We start from the raw sequence: 17,272 nt of genomic DNA, 5'->3' as shown, positions 1-17,272 counted from the left end.
GACAATTAAAAATATGATCACTGAACTTTTTTTAAAACTCAAAATTAGGGGCTCCTGGTGGCTCAGTCAGTCGAGTGTCTGACTCTTGATCTCAGGGTCGTGAGTTCAAGCCCCAGGCTGGGCGTGGAGCCTACTTAAAAACAAAATAAAACAAAACAAAACTCAAAATGAACCGAACGGCTGAGCAGACACAGATAAAGACCTTGACAGTGGGCTCGGGGGTGGAGGAAGAGCGGCTGCCGGCGGGGTCCACGGGGGAGGCTCGCAGCTGGCTCGAGAGACCTCTCCCTCCAGACGGGGCGCAGACTCCTGCAGGAGGTTATCAGAAAGAACAAGGACATGGCATAAGGACAACGGACGCCATGGGGCAGCAGTCCTGCGGAGCAAGGGCTCTACACACACACCTGGGGGCGGGCCACGGGCGTGAGCACTGCGCTGCAGAAGGGAGGCGGACAGCAGGGCAGCGCGGGGGCCACACCACACTTGGAGGAGAAGCGCGGCCCATCTGCCCACAGCTTCGCCCCCTGGCGCAGGCACACCTCCTCCGTCTGTGTGGGCCGGCCTCGGGGACTGGTCTCTAAAGAGCACAGCATGGGAAAGGTAGGAGCGTGGCAGCATGCCAGGCCCGGGAGCCCAGGTACACCCTACGTGGGGCAAAGACAAGGGATCACCCCAAATCCACAGCAGACTCCGAAGTGCCAGGACTGTTCGAGTGTGTCCAGGCTGGGAGAGATGGTCGCAGACGGGAAGAGGCCCAGGACGGCGAGGCGGCTCACAGCAACCCTGTGGCCAGGCTGTGGGCGATGTGTGCCCTAGGGAAGCTGATGGAGGGCATGCTCAGGGAGCTGTCTCTGCAACTCTGCCGGGAGACCAGAGATAGTTCAAAACAAAACTTGAAAAAGCCCACAGAACAAAAAGGAGGAATCGCTATCTCCGACCTTGTGGGCTCCAGCAGAGGTGAAGCTTGTAGCAAAGGTAACTGCGAACATCAAAAACAGAAGGCTTGAAAAAGTGACCATATCTTCCATGTTAAGAAGCTGAAAAAGAACAGGGAACTGAAGATGTTGAAGGGAGGGCGTAACGGACAGAAGACTCCAATCAAGAAGGAGACAAACAGCACAGAAGACCCACGAGCCGACGCTCTGCGAAGATTAATGCAGCTGCTACACCGATAAATCCCTAGCAAGGCCAAGTAAGGAAACGGAGAAAGCACAGCTTACCAAGGTCAGGAATGAAGAAAGGCCGTCTCCCCAAATCGGGAGACCCAGGAGCACGGGAAGAGGGTTATGAGCGACCCTGACAACAGTCTGTGTCGGAATTACTCCCGTCAATCCGAAAAGGACGTCTCATCAAAACTGACAAGAAGGAAGAGAAAATCTAACTGGTCCACTAAAACCCTATGAAAAAGCGACCCATCAAAGAAACTGCATCTTTCATCTTTAAATGTGAGAAAGAAAACTGAAGGCCCAGGCAAGGCCCAGACGGCTTCACGTCCTCCCACAGGTCCAGGAGGACACCGGAGTCAGTGCAGACAGCACACAGAGCGCCCGTGGCCCCGCGGGGCTTCTCCCAGAAGTGCGAGGGGAGCATAACATTCATAAAATCAGGGCAATTCACCGCAGTAACAAGATAAAGAGAAAACGCACATAATCATTCAACAGACACGCCATGCTTGCTGACAACACGCCGGTGGCCACTGTCACGTCAAGGTCAGCAGCCGGCCGAGGACACGCACAGTCACCCCTGCCGCACGCACAGCAGCCCCACGGCAGGAGACCCCGCAGAGCCCTGGACCGGAGTGAGGCGCAAAGATGGGGGCGGGAGGGGGGATGGGTCACAGATCACAGGGCTGCCAACGAGGCAGCCACCACAAAGACCACACTTCTGAGTCAGTGCAGCAGCTCTCCACCTACTGATCCACAGAGTCCACGGAATCAATCCCAACCAAACTCCGGGCAAGTTTTCCTGTGGAAACCAACGAGATGATTCCAACTCTCTGCCACACAAGGGAGCCAGAGAAGCCGAGACCATGGTGAAGGGGGACAGAGCTGAGAGCTTCACGCGGGATTTCCGCAACAACACACCGGCCTCGGCACACACAGACCCATGGGGCGTGGTTCCAGAGACACCACGGACTCTTGGTGTCACAGCAGAGCTGGACTTGACTCTTCCACATTCAGTCACTTGGGACTAATGGACCAGTTCAGCGTCCCGAGGAAAGGACGGTCTTGCTGATGGATGGGGCACCAGGAAGTCCACAGTGAGAAATGTAAACCTCAACCACTACCTCACACCATCTGCACAAAATTGATTTGAGGTAGATCCCAAACCTAAATGCGCACTAGAAAACAACAAAGCTTCTGGGTGAAAACACCCAGGAGGGTGTCTTCAGATCTTGGGATAGACAAGAATTTCTTAAGTCACAAAACTCCCTAACCATAAAAAACAACCTATTGAGACTTCATTAAAATTAAGAAACTTCTATTTGTCAAGAGACAAGAGAGTGAAAAGCCAAGCCATCAACTGGGAAAAGGATTCACGGTACGTGCATTCAAGCAAGGACTCGAACCCAGGATGTGTGAAAACATCAAACCCCAGCAGTAACAAAATGGCAGCTCAACTTCTCAAAACACTTGTGCAAAGACACGACGGGCAGGCGCCTCCCAAGGACAGGCTCTCCCGACGGCCAAAGCACACACAGGCGGCCCACGCCGTCACTGAGCCGCAAAGCAAGCGAAATCGCCATGGGTGCGAGACCGACGGACGCCCAGGACCACCGCGGCCCCAGCACTCAGGCGGCCACGGGAGGGCGGGCGAGCGGCACAACCACACTCAGATGAGCACACACACCCGCCGCCCCGGGTGCCGCTCTCAGGCACATGCCCACCGGCAGCCACCACCGAAGGACGTCGTGCACGGGCGTGGACGGAAGGGAAGCCCCGAATGTCCCCAAAGTGGTGCATCCACATGATCAAGTCCCCACACAGCACGGATCCCAGTGCTGAGCAGCTTCCTGGGCTCAAGAAGCACGTGCTCCCTGATCTGTGAGGCACACGTCATTCATGTACGTTTACCAAGCAGTTCACTTAAGGTCAGTGCGTTTTATGCACCTTACTCTACATATATTTTACCAAGAGAAACAGACATACAGAAAGAATAGTACAGAAATGTCTCCCCAATAAAAGGGCTCATCGAGTCATGCAGAAAGCTTCAGCCCAGTGGCGCATCCCAACTCCAAAGACAGAGGGAAAACCCCAAAAGGACCCAGTCAGGAAAGATGATGAGAGAGATCAACACTCAGCCCAGCAGTCACCTTCCCTGCTGGCGGCCCTGGATCGCTGGCTCCTGCTTTCTGTGGGGTGCCCGTGGGGCCCCTCCACACGCACCCAGAGCGCGGACAAGGGGCCCGCACGGTCCGCCTCGCCGACCTGCCTGTGAACCACAGTCGGAGTGCACTCCCGACAGAACCAGAGACGGACCCAGGAAAGGTGTGGGCACCAGCACCATTCAGGAGGGAGGCCAGGAGATGGCAAACCCCGCGTGAGCGTCAGTCCCGACCAGGGCCATAGATGCTGTCAGTCTGCTCACTTCCCAGCTTTCCCGTTTCCAACGGCCAAGCAGCACGTAACACACCCACAACAGCGGAAGCTCGGTTCCCAGACTGCACCCAAACCCGGCAGGTGGGGCAGCGGGCGGGATTCTGCCCGGCAGAGACGCCCACAGACATGCATCTCCACGGCAGTCAGCACACCACTTCCACGTGGGGCAGGAGGGGGCACCACACATCAGAGATGCGCCAATTACACCTCAGACAACATGCGCAAGACCTGTCGGAATCTGCCCCAAGAGCTACAGAAAATGGCAAGGAGATAAAATCGGCATAAACTTGCCACAGCACAAAGAGAAGAGAAAGATCTCCAAGGACAGGAGGTCAACACAGTGCGGGCTCACTGCCGAGTGACGACTGCGCTGGGCCGCAAGTGCCATGCAGACAGCTCTCATCAAAAGCAACAGAACGAGGGACTGGACCCGCCGGCCCCCTTCTGCCCCACAGCCCCGACTTGGGCAAAGACCGGATGCTGACAGTAGCAGGAGGGGCCGCCGTCCCCGGGCAGGAGCCCCGCAGGAAGGTCTGCAGAGGACAACAGGCAAGGGTCCTCTCAGGACTGCAGGCTCCTAGGGCCGCCTAGCACTTCCCCAAATACGTCGGCCTCAGCCCTCGCTGACACCCCACTCTGAGGATGCGGCGAGTTCTCTTTTACTGAACCAAGAGATCACTATTTCTAATAGGACGGATTGCTTCTGTCCTTATGATTAGTCTGCAGTTTTACTGCCACATGTGTGCAGCATGAATGCTGCTCTTTACAACTTATCTGGGCCTGATGCACGCACAACTCTAGTAAACACAGCATGCCGGTTTTTAGAAATACGAGTTCTCTACCGGGAAATGGTTCTTCACATGCAGAAGATCTTCAGGTCAGCCACAGAAAAAGCGCACAGTGTGGCCACAGCAGTTGGAAGGAAGTTGGTGGGGCTGGGCCAGCACCGAGGGGGCCAAGGGCAGAGCACTCCTCCAACAGAGGGTCGGCTGCCTGCCAGGAACAAGTCCGCGTGTGCACGCACCAAGAACATGGGCTTCACACTGGTCAAACAAAAGTCTGACCAAACTACGGGGAGGACGCACAGTCATCATGGGGGTTTTCACATGCCCTCCAGGGACAGGACAGGCACAACCAAACTGAGCGAGCATCACAAGGAAACCTGACCTGAGTGACAGGTACAGACCGTGTGCAGAAAAATGCTCCTTTCAAGGGCCCAGTGGCCCAGACGTGACCACGTGCTGGGCCATAAGGCAAGCCTCCACCATTTCAAACGACGGAGGTCCTGCAAACAGTATGATCTGGAATGAGAACAAACCACACTATTCGTAAACCACGGGTCAAAGGAAGAAGCACAATGGAAATGCACAGTCTGATGTGCTAACCACAAGCCCAGGGCCGTGGACGGAGGGTCCCTGAGTGTGACACCCACAGTGGCGGAGGGTCCCTGAGTGCGACAGTTCGCCTGGCCGCCTTCCCAGCAGGTGGGAACCGGCGCACCTTGTTTGCTCTGTGCAGACGCTACGCTTCTCACAGACGGAAGGCTCCCAGCCTCCCCTGCCTCCAGCACGTCTTTGGGCGCCATTTTTCCAACCACGTTTGCTCACTATGTGTCTCTGTGTCACATTTTGTTAATTCTCAATATTTCAAATTTTTCTAATTGTTTTATCCATTACAGCGATCTGCGACCAGTGATCTCTGATGTTCCTGTTGTAATTGCTTCCGGCCGCCGCGAACCACGCCCACAGAAGACCGTGAACTTAGTCAATGTCCTGTGTGTCCTGACTGCCCCCCCCCCCCGCGTTCCCTCCTCCCCCCACCCCCTCCTCGAGCGTCCCTGGTCCCTGAGACACAACAATATTGGAATTAGGCCAGTTAATAACCCCACGGTGGTCTCTAAGTGCTCGAGTGAAAGGAAGAGCCGCCTGGCTCTCACCTTAAATCAAAGCTAGAAATGAGTCAGCGGAGTGAGGAAGGCGCGTGGAAGGCGGGGAGGCCGAAAGGCTGGCCTCTTGCACCAGCCAGGGAGCCAAGCTGTGAGTGCAAAGGCGAAGTTCTTGAAGGAAATGAAAAGTACCACTCCAGTGAGCACACGAACGATGAGACAGCGGAACAGCCTTCGCGCTGATCCGGAGAAAGTCGGAGTGGTCGGGATGGAAGGTCAAACCGGCCACCACCGCGTTCCCTGCAGCCCAAGCCTGGTCCAGAGCCAGGCCCCGACTCTTCAGCCCCGCGGAGGCTGAGAGGGCAGGAGCCGGCAGAAGAAAGTCCGGAGCCGGCGGAGGTGGGCTCAGGAGCCTTGAGGAAAGAAGCCGGCTCCCTAAGGTACGCGTGCGAGGTGAAGCAGCCGCGCCGATGGAGAAGCTGAGCGATGGAGAAGCTGAGCGCGTTCTCCCGAAGATCGCGCGAGGCTCGCTGGGGAAGGTGGCTGCGCTCAGTGGCCGACCTGCAGCGCGGACGCACCGGCCTTCTACCCGAAGAAGGGGCCGTCTAGGGCGTCCACAGCTCGAGAGGCGAGCTCGGTGCGTCTGCAAAGCTTCGGACGCCAGGCTAAGCCTCCCGTTAGCGGCGAGGCAGCTGGCGACTCTAAGGGGAAGCCACTGCTCATTTACCGTCCTGAAAACCCGGGGCCCTTAAAATCCTACGAAATCTGCTCTGCCTGTGCTCCATAAACGGAACAACAAAGCCTCGATGACAGCACATCTGTTGACAACATGGTTTCCTGAATATTTTCAGCCCAATGTTGAGACCTGCTGCTCAGAAAAAAAGGTTTCCTTCCAAACCTTACTGCTCGGGGGCGCTGCACCGGGGCGCCCAAGAGCTCCGACGGAGCCATGCAATGAGATCAATGCAGGGTTCATGCCTGCTACCTCACCAGCCATCCTACAGCCCAGGGGTCGAGGGTCAGTTTGATTTTTAAGTCTTATTATCAAGAAATGCATATCGGAAGGCTGTAACTACCATACAGAGTGACTCCTCTGATGGATCTGGGCGAAGTAGACGGAAACGTCCTGAAAGGGATTCACCGTTCTAGATGCCATTAAGAGCATTCGCACTCCTGGGAAGAGCTCCGCCTATCCACAGGGCTTTGGAGGAAGTGGATTCCAGCCCCCGTGGATGACGTTGAGCGGTTCGAGTCTTGAGTGGGGGACGTCACCGCCCACGTGCGCTGGAAACAGGAGAGACCCAGGATCAGAAGTGGGGCCAGAAGATGGGACTGAGCTGCTACAGTCTCGCGATAAAACCCGAAAGGAGGCGGAGAGGCCTCTTCTGGGTGAGCAAAGAACGTGCGTTCTTGAGATGGAAACTGCTCCTGCTGGAGACGCTGTGCGCACTGCTGACGTGACAGCGAAGGACCAGACTCTCACAAAAACTGCCTCGATCACGCAGCAGCAGGGTTTGAGAGGACCGACTCCCATTTCGGAAGAAGTTCTCCTGTGGGTAAAATGCTGTCGAACAGCATCGCCTGCTGCAGAGAAACCGCTGGTGAAAGGAAGAGCCCATCAGTGCGGCAAACTGCCTTCTTGTCTTATTTTAAGAAACTGCCGCGGGCACCCCAGCCTCCAGCCCCCCACCCCCCTGACCAGTCAGCGGCCAGCACCGTGGGGGCCAGACCCTCCTCCAGCAGACAGGCCGTGCCTGGCTGAGAGCTCGGATGACCGTGAGCGCTGTTAGCAATGAGGCATTTTTCATTAAGCTACGAACACTGACTTTTTAGACACAATGCTATTGCACATGTACAGACTACAGTGTGGTGTAAACATAACTTTGGAATGCACTGAGAACCCAAACAGTCCATGTGACTCACTTTACCGCGAGACTCGCTTTACTGTGGTGGTCTGGACGGAACCTGCAGCGTCTCCGAGGTCCACCGCAAAGACCACAGAGCGAGGGGATGCAGCGCGTCGGGAGGACTCTTCCATGGCCTGACATTCCTGACAGTGGCCTCATGCAAATGTCTGAGAGGGGCTGGCAGAACGTGTTCCTGCCTGAGCTGACCACAGCCAACGTCCTCCTTAATGGTGCAAGACTGGACGCTTTCCCCAGAAGTCAGGAGCAAGACACTCCTGTTCAACATGGTTAGAAAGCGCTAGCCAGGGGTCACTGCAGGCCGCCCACTCCTGCCCTTCACCCCCGGAACTTGCCCTCATCCAGAGCCCCCGCCATGGGGAATACCATTCTGCAGGGTCTGTGCTCTTGACTCCTTTCCCAGGTTCACATGGAAGCCGCCGCCCAGGGTTGGGGTTTTGCCGGCACCTAGAAAAACAAATCAGACTGATTAGTCAAAACTTGGCAGGAAAGAGCCATCCCAGCAACCTTCACCGCCTGGGGTGTATCTGAAGCATGGATACAGTGGGATCAGCGTTCATGGTTGGAGAATTGGGGCCTCCCCCTGCCATTCTTAGCAACCGGCAAACCTCCCCTCCCTCTGGCATGCCAGTGCGCGTGTGGCCTCTCTAACCGCGTTCCAGAGCTCACACTGCCGCGTGGCAGCCAGAGAGAGCACAGCTCACCAGCAAACTACAGCATCCCCCGGGGCCCTCTGCGTACCCAGGCCCAGCCCATGCACAGGAGTTACACCTGCACAGTGGCCGCTGGTCAATGGCACCTGTCCCACCACCCACAGGACCGTGGCCCAGAGCCCGTGAGCCAGCTCGCCTACAGGACACATCACACCTCTACCCACCTGTGTGCTGCCCACCCACATAACAGCAGCCTAGGGACCCTGGTCCTAAAGGGTGGCCACAGCCAGACCTGCAGGCGCTCGGCCTTGGATCTCCCACCAGTGCTGAGATGCCCCAGGAAGTGCCATGCACTCTGCTCTGCAAGGCAGTGGGGCTGGGACTTCCACCCTGTTACCCTTCAAAGACAGCCAGGTAGACGTCTGGATTGCTTGCCGGGCTTACAAGCCCCACCACCGAAGCCGAAGAATGCTCGGGCAGCCAAGAGAAGGCAGCGGAGCTGGGAAGTGCCGCCCACCCCACGGGCCGGTGTGTTTGTGAGCAAATACACAGCGAAGAATTAGAGGCTTCTGCAGTCAGGGGGCACCTCACAGCCTCAGCCACAGGACGTCAGGCCTGCAGGACGGACCAGGACCCATGCGACAATGAAATGGAAACTCAGACCTGCGGTAGGGACCTGGAAACCCAGACCACGTCTGGGAACAGGCCCCCAGGGAAAGCACAGGGCCCACGTCCGGGGCCAGCAGGGACCTCGGGGTCACCCATGGGCAGCCAGCAGCACAGACAGCGCAGAACAAGCACGACCTCCAGCAAATCCCAAACCAACACTCACGAGATTCCTTAAAGATCTCAGTAAAATGGTTTCCAAGTTTAGCCGGCAACAAAAAGAAGTAAGACAAGCCAAGAGAATGTGGAAAAGACCAACTGGTGGGCAGCCGCTGGGCAGCCGCCGGGCCACGGGCTGAGGTGGGCTGGCTGGGAGCAGAGCCAGGAGCCGGCTGCCCGGGGGCCCAGCACCCAGCACTCCCACCACGGCGGCAGAGCGGAGGGGCCTGGGAGGGCTGAGGCCCCCAGCTGGGCAGCATCCTCTGCTGCCTCCTCCGTGGTTACCGTGGTTACGAAGGCCTCAGGACCAGCCCGGTGGCCTCCTCCTGTAGAGCGCAGTGCCCAGGACAGGTGTCACTCACCAGCCAGGGACGGGTTTGCTGTCACCGGGAGGGCTGGCTTCTACTGCTGCCCCAACCGACCACCGCTGCAGACTTCATGTCCTCAAGAAGCTGGTCACAGAGTGTGGGGAGGGAGAGGGCAAGCAGCGTGTCCTCAGGGGGCTGGAGAGCTGCAGGGCCCAGAGGAGATTCATCCACCTGGACGGGCACCAAGGGCCTTCCAAAAGCACCTGTCAGCTCTGTGGATCCCGGCACAGGCTCGCTGGGCTGAGATCAGGGCTCTGCGTCTCTGACCCTCCAGTTTTGGTGGTGGTGGCTTCTTACAACTTGGGGATCTTTACATTTGCAATCTTTTCACACAAGAACCACTGAGGAAGGCCCACTCACTCATAGCACCTGACCATGACAGCCACATCTAAGCATGTTTAGGCTTAGCCAGCAACCCCCCAACGTTTAATTTAGGAAAAGAGAAAAATCACCATGTTGTCTTAATTAAAACGGATGTGTACTTTTAATAAATAATTGGACTACTGCATTAAAAAAAGGTTAATGGGGGCGCCTGGGTGGCTCAGTCATTAAGCATCTGCCTTCGGCTCAGGTCATGATCCCAGGGTCCTGGGATGGAGCCCTGCATCGGGCTCCCTGCTCCGCGGGGAGCCGGCTTCTCCCTCTGCCTCTGTCCCTCCCCCTGCTTGTGCTCTCTTGCTCTCAAATAAATAAAATCTTTGAAAAAGAAAATTAAGAAGAGTGGAACTTCGTTCTGGTTGAGTATTAAATGCAATCTCCTTATTCCTCGAAATCTCGCAAAACTGCCAGAGGTCACCCCCCCAGGACCCCTACCCCCCTCGCTGTGCCTCCAAGACATCTACTTCCTGTTCCTGTGCTGTCCTTCCCTGCCTCTCCCTGAGGACCCGGCCAGTCTTCCTGGGGCGGCTCCGACCCTGGGGACGATCTCCTGACCCCTGTTCACACACACACGTGCGCACACCGGCCCCATGCTCTCTGAGCTCCCTGTGCGTAGCCCCAGGGCATCGGGGGCCCCCAGGAGACATTGGGACCCTGTCCCCTCATAGACTCAGTTCTCTGCGGCAAGGGGCTAGGGTGCAAGCCGGCTCTTGCCAAACTGAGGTAGATTCTGTTACTCAGCAAACACCACCCACCGGGGTTTGTTACAAGAGATAAAATCTGGAACACGCGCGCGGATAGCCTAAGTGCCCCGTCAGACCAGGAGGCCAATGTTTCCTGAAGCATGAAGGAAAGCTGAATGACAGCTGCCAACGGAGGATGTTCTTGGCCTTCAGACCCCCTTCACGCTATTCTCTCAACTTCTAAAAACATTAGAAACCTTCTGTGACAAGCTCCTGCAACCAAAAAACCACAACAAGCGGAACTAAGGGTGGACTACGACCGGGCCAAGAGCGCCCCCTCGTGGCCTGCGGCGGAGGGCCCGATGCCTGGCCCAGTGCCGCCAGCTACTGGCAGACCCCGGAACGGCAGACCCTGGACCCCGAGGGGCCGCCGCAAGCCTGGCCACTGTGAGCACGGGGACCAAAGCCAGCAACACCAACACCTCAGCACTAGGGAGAGGGAGGCTGGGCTGAGGGGCCTCAGCACCCCAGGAAGGCCTTGCACACATCTGTCCCCCATTACACCCACAAGCTCCCCCAACATGGGCAAGCACACCTTCAAGAAGTCATATGAATCTGACTTAAAGGGAGGATCTCTGTCGCTGCCATGTAAGCCCTTCTCCAGAGAGGTCCTGCAGCCGGAGCCCCCACATGGACACAAGCCCCTCTGGGGCTCCCGAGAGACCCTGGACCAGGCCACGGAGACTGCTGCGCACCAGGACGCCGCCCGGACATGGATCTGTCGTGACACAGGGAGCTAAGCGGGGCAGCACCGGAGACTCCTTTCCACCCAGCGCAGCTCCCAAAGAGCCTGTTTCGTGGGGATTACAATTCTGATTTTGGAAACCATGCAGCGTGGAGCGTGGTAGATGAAAAAAGCTGCAAATGACATCTTAGAAAGAGCAGCCCTGTCTCACCCTGTGCCCCTAGCACAGAGTTCAGCCCACATTTCCTGAGAACAGGCACCTTGGCCAGGAACTCAACGGGGCTCTGAGGGGCCGCAGGATAGCAGCAGAGCTGCAGAATCTCCACCTCTGGGACCAGAGCGCAGCCAGGACACCATCCTGTGCTCAGAGACCTAAGGCACAGGGGGGCTGTGCCTGGGAGAGCCCCCGAAGGGCAGGGCACAGGCTAGGCAGCTGGTGCAGGTCCCATCATTCTTTAGCAAGCAAGAGCGGCTCCCCTCCTGGGGGCCCTCCCCGTCCCATCCAGGGCTGGAGGCCACAAACCTTTCTCACTGTTTTACGGCTGGGGAGAGTTCATCCAACACAAACGTGTGGCAAGTACTTCACCACTCCTACCTGTGACTACACCAGCGCTCACAGACGTCTTCACTTAAAAGACGAATCTGCAGCCATGACAAGCTGTGATTATGGAAACCATGGAAAGCGCTCCCCGGCAGAGAGAGGGGAGGACCCCAGGGGAGCAGGGACCACAGGCTGCCCGGTGCCGGAGCTCCCTCTGCCTCCAGGCTGCATGTCATGGGAGCGGTGCTGACAACTCCGGGGGGAGGCCCACAGGGGGTGGGCACCATCGACGGCAGAGGGGACGCTCAGGGAAGAGCTGCTAGCTCTGAGGCCCTCAGGGTGGACACATGGCACAAGACACTCACACGTACCCTGCTGGGAAACCCTGCTCTCCAGTCCCCACCACACTTGGGGGAGCCCCTCCCTAGGGGAGCGGCAGGACCGTCCCTCAGGGCCCACTAGGGCCCCAGCCAGTCCAGCTTTGCCCACTGACTTGACATTCTGGCCACATGGAGCTGCATGCCGAAATCACACACCCATCCCTCCTCTCGGCTGGCTGCCTTCCAGGGCCTTCCACGGCCCAGATGTCCCCAGGACCACTCGTGCCACCACCACTGGATGTCAGCCTCACACTTTGCTGGTCCAAGAACATCTTCCAGGGAATCGGGGACCAGAGCTCCTCAGTCCTAGAGGCCAGGCCTGGCACACAATCGGTACTCACCAGGGAAGACCCCTGGACGGTCAGAAGCCCACAGAGTAAGGGCCTCTGGCCTCACGGCCCCGGCATCTCATTTACAGAGTCGCAAGTACACCCCTAAGCTAACTGTCCATACGCAGTTCTCAAGGAACAAGAAAGAATGCTTTGGAAAGATGGTGACCATGGGCCCCAGATGAGGGCAGCTGAGGGAGCAAGCTCAGCTTTCAGGGCGAGGCTGGAGTGAAGGAGGACCCGGGAAGAGCCAGCTGGCATGCACCTCTGCCGGGGGCGCCAGAGTAACCCAAGTCAACAGCCTGTGTGAGCACTGCCCTGATGCAGGGGAGGGAGCAGGCGGCTGACGGAGGTCCCACGGGGGGGGGGGGGGGGGGGCTAAGAAACCACCGCATGTCTGCAGCACTTCCCTGCAGACCCTCCAGAGAACAAGCCCATAGGACAGAGCCAGGCTGGGCTGGGGAAGGGTCTTCACACCCATGAAATCACACCTTCCCACCGCACCTGGCTCTGTGACCGACTTTACTGCAGACAGGTGGGAGCACGTCGCTCACGTCCAGGACTCTCGGGGTATCCCTCTCCTCTGCAACCTGCTTCCCCAACTGCAGTGGGGGCAGGTGGTCATCAGGTGAGGGGTGCACTCAGCACAGCGCCTTTCCATGGGAAACCCTAAGCGTCAGCTCCTACAACCATCTGTTCTTCCTGTTGTCCTTACTCTCTTTCCAGTGACTCAAGGGACAGTTTGACCACGTTGACAAACCCACAACACAGCGCTGTGGAGCCTCCACCCCGGCAGTCCAAGAAGTCGCCCCAGAAGGGCACGAAGATGTGTGCCCTGCACCAGAGATGATGGGGAGAGAGAGGCCAACCAGACCCAAGGCCGGATCTTTGCTAAGATCAACTAAAGTGATAAACTTCCAGTAAGGGAGACAGAGGGAAGAACAGCGAGGATGTGAAAGGAAGTGTGATGCCGGGAAAACAGGGCGTCCCTAGAGACCCTGCAGACATCAAAAGGGTAAAGGAAGGGTACCCACAGCTCTGCACGCATAAGCTCAGCAACTTAGAACAAATGGACCCAATCCTCAAAACCACAACTTCACCCACAGGGAAAAGGGTAAAATACCACAATAACCTACAACTACTAAAGATACTGATTCTGTAGTTAAAAACCTTCTGGAAAAAAAAACCCTCTAGGCCCAGATGGCTACACTGGTGAACTCCACCAAAGATTCAAGGAAGAAATAACACCAATCCTACACAGTCTCTTCTAAAAAAATAAATAAAAAAGGGAAGGGAGCATTTCCCAACTCCTTCCATGAGATGCAGCACCTCCATATCAAACCAAAGACATACCCACACTCCACAGAAGCACCCTCAACAAAACGTTAGCATGTCTAATCCAGCCACACGTACAAGAATAATACTCCACGATCAAGTGGGTTTACCCCAGAAGGAAAGGCAGGGTCAAACGTTTAAAAATCAGCCACACAGAGTAAAGAAGAAAACCATGACGGGGTCAGTCGATAGAGAAAAAGTCTTTTACAAAATTCAACAGCCACTCATGATCAAAACTCAACAAACTAGGAGTAGAAAGGGAACCTCCTCAACTTTACGGACCAAAAGCCTACAGTTAACGACAACACTCACTCAATGGGAAGACACTGAATGCTTCCAGAAGACTGGGAACAAGGCAAGCATGTCTGCTGCGAGGCAAGAAAAAGAAACGAAAGGAAGAAATAAAACAGACCTTATTTATAAACAACATGACTATCTAAATAGAAAATCCCCAGAAATCTATTTCAAAACCTCCCACAACTAATAGCTAAGTTTAGCAACCTCGCAGGAAACGGGCCGACAACAGAAATCAACCATATTGCCACACACCAACAATGAACGCCTGCCCAGAGCTCAGTTTGTAGCCCAGGTGCGCAGCCTGGGGAAACGAAAACGCGCGGACAGACCGAGCCCCCGCCATGCCCGCGGCAGCGCTGTCCCTCGCCGCCACCGAGTGACCCCCACCCAAAGCGCCGGCCACATCTCCCCCCCATCCTCCGGGGGGGCACGACCCAGCCGCAACAGGACCCGAGGGCTGCCACTGGGGCCACCCTGGGCCAAGTCACAGGCAGCGGGCAGAGCGGAGAGGCCAGTCCCCAAAGCCGGGGGCCCGCAGCACACCCTGCGCGCGGCGCGGCTGGGGACAGGGCGGCACGGAGAGCCCGCGCCGGGGGACGGGGGCTGTAGAACTTTCTTTACGCTCGCAGCGCTGACAGGCCCGGGGCTGCGCCCAGGTGACGCCCGTTTGCCGGAGACCTAGGTGCCGCGCCCCCGGCCGCCCCCCCACGCCCGCGGTCGCCGGCGCCCCCCCCGCCCGCGGCCCCCGCGCGCCCCCCCCGCCCGCGGCCCCCGCGCAGACCCACCGTCCAGCGACACGAACTGGCCCACGGCCGACGAGCCGCCGCCGCTGTTCTCCACGAACTGCACCTCGGACACGATGATGTTGTCCTCGAGCACCGAGCCGCAGCCGGTGCACACGGCATCGCCGCGCGCCGCGTCCAGCTCGATGTCCGTGCCGCCGCAGCCGCGGCACACGCGGCCCGTCATGCCGGCGGCTCCCGCGCGGGCCCGTCCGCCCGCCGGCCCCGGCCCCGGCCCCGGCCCCGGCCCCGGCCCCGGCCCGCCCGCGCGTCCGCCCGCCCGACTCTCGCGAGGCCGCCGCCGCCGCCGCGGAGCCCGCCGATTCGCAGCGGCAGATTCGCCGCGCACGCCGCGGCCGCGCCGCCCTTAACGGTCGCGCCCGCGCGTCGGGGACGGGCACAGGGGCTGCGGCGCGGCCGCGAGGACTCGAACCCGCCACCTCCGGACACGGGCGCCACTACCGGACCTCAGACCCACTAACCGGTAGGCCTCACTGGCCGTGCGCAGGCGTCAGCAGCGGGCGGGGCCGGGGCTGTGGGCGGGGCCGGGGCTGTGGGCGGGGCTTCGGTGGGGAGCGCCGGGCGGGGCCACGGAGGTGGGCGGGGCTTCGGGTGGGGAGCGCCGCCTGGGACCCGGCTCGGAGATGTGGGCGGGGCTTTGGTCGGTAGGCGGGGCTTCGGTGGGGAGCGCCGCCTAGGACGGGACCGGGAATCGTGGGCGGGGCCAGGACGGTGGGCGGGGCCCGGGCAGGCCTGGGGCTGGCCCCGCGGGGCTGGTGAAGAGCCGAGGGCCCCCGGCCGGGGCGCCCGCCCCTTCGCCGGAGCTTGCAGGCCCGCCTCGCGGTTCGCCCCGGCTCCCCGGCTTCCGCCTGACGGTGCCCGGCCGCCTGCGCCCCCAGCCCCTGTCGTGTCCCCGCAGAAGTCCCCACTTCCTGACAGTTCTGTGTGCAACTGTTACCTTTGACAGTGACGTTTCCGTGCCCCCCACCCACGCACGCCCGCAAATATCTGCAGGTGCCATTCGCAGTCACCGCAACACCCATCAACACCCATGCGTCCCTGAGAATAGGGCCACAGTTTTTTTGTTTTTTTTTTTTTAAAGATTTTATTTGACAGAGAGAGACACAGCGAGAGAGGGAACACAAGCAGGGGGAGTGGGAGAGGGAGAAGCAGGCTCCCCGCGGAGCAGGGAGCCCGATGCCGGGGCTCGGTCCCAGGACCCTGGGATCATGACCTGAGCCGAAGGCAGAAGCTTAATGACTGAGCCACCCAGATGCCCCAGGACCACAGTTTTTAAACACTGAAGTTTCGCTGTAGGACATGGCCGCAGCTCAAATTGACTCCCAACAGAAAACGCCCCTTGCCCGCTTGGAAGCCAAGTGGCAAACGCATAAGCCGCTCCTGAGTTTGTAAAGTCGGTTTAATCCCAATCAAAAATGTCAACCAGCTTTTCAAATAACTTGAAAAGCTGATTCCCAAAGTCATCTGGAAGAGATCATTCACAAGCATAGTCAAGACAATTTTAAAATTAAAAAAAAGGAAGGAGAGGGAAATTGCCCTTTTGTACATCAAAATATTATATCAAATTACAGGCATTAAAACCACGTGACATTTGTACAGGGACAAACAGATGGACACAGTGGGATGAAACCAGCAGTCCACAAACAAACCCAACTGCACACAAAACTTTAGGGGCCGCAAGCCACTAAGGAAAAGACAGACTCTTCAGTGCTGTTGCATTCTCCTCCAGGTAGAGTAGGAACAGGGTAAATTGAGCCCCAACCTCAACTGCTCTGAAAATAAATTCCAAGTAGCATTCAGCACTGGTAGCCAAACAAGACCGAGCCTGACGGAATCAAGTGCGAGTGCATAGCTAAGCTTCCCAAGCGGGTTTTATGCTCCTCATAAGCAGTGGTTTTGAATGTTTGCAAAATGTACACAAACCACCTCACACAGAGCCTTCCACAGGTGTCCCCTCCTCCCCAGTGAAGCTGAGGTCCACTTACCTGAGACAGTCTTTCCCACTGCTGCATCGTCAATGGTTGAAACCACAGAGGGGATTTTGTACACCTCTCTTGCTTAGGAAACTGGGGTCGTTGAGGGGTGAGCCTTGGGTTTGTGGCCCCAGCATGTGGGCATCCCCACGAAGACCCCAGGGGAGCACCCGGGAGTGCAGACTATGCTTGCCCTCCAGGCGGTGTGTTAATTACTAGTTGCTGCCTGACAAATTGCCACAAAGCTTGGCGGCTTAAAACAACAAACATCTGTCATGTGCCGCCATTTCTCAGGGCCAGGGATCCGGGAAAGCCTAGCGGGGCGGCTGTGGCTCGGGGTCTCCTGTCAGGTTGCAGTCACTCTGACTCAGCCACACCGGGCGCTGCAGGCTTCTGGGAGGGGAGGGCCAGTGTGGAAGGGACACACTGGGGCCGGGGGCGGGAGGGAAATACTCACCCACGCAAGGACAGACAGACGCTAAGCTAAGGGGACAGAGCATAGGGATGAGCCCAAGAGGGCAGCCGCGGAGCCCGGGAAGCACCTGTCCTGAGC

At 58.0% G+C, this 17,272-nt stretch overlaps 1 protein-coding gene across 2 annotated transcripts in view; it reads right to left on the bottom strand.

Moving 5' to 3' along the window:
- Positions 1–14,977, bottom strand: part of BRF1 (BRF1 RNA polymerase III transcription initiation factor subunit) — a 58,901-nt gene extending 43,924 nt beyond the window's left edge. The window contains exons 1-2 of one of the 2 annotated variants that reach the window (XM_027572771.2): positions 14,729–14,977; positions 7,776–7,856 (exon numbers count right to left, since the gene is read on the bottom strand). In XM_027572771.2, the coding sequence (XP_027428572.1) occupies positions 7,776–7,856; positions 14,729–14,912 (265 nt within the window). In that variant the 5' untranslated portion in view covers positions 14,913–14,977. The remainder of the gene's footprint in view (positions 1–7,775; positions 7,857–14,728) is intronic. The other variant, XM_027572772.2, reaches the window with a different exon arrangement.
- Between the last annotated feature and the right edge of the window lie 2,295 nt (positions 14,978–17,272).

Source organism: Zalophus californianus, chromosome 6 (genome assembly GCF_009762305.2).
Source record: "Zalophus californianus isolate mZalCal1 chromosome 6, mZalCal1.pri.v2, whole genome shotgun sequence".
NCBI lineage: Eukaryota > Metazoa > Chordata > Mammalia > Carnivora > Otariidae > Zalophus > Zalophus californianus.
This window is presented reverse-complemented; position numbering and strand designations above follow the sequence as displayed.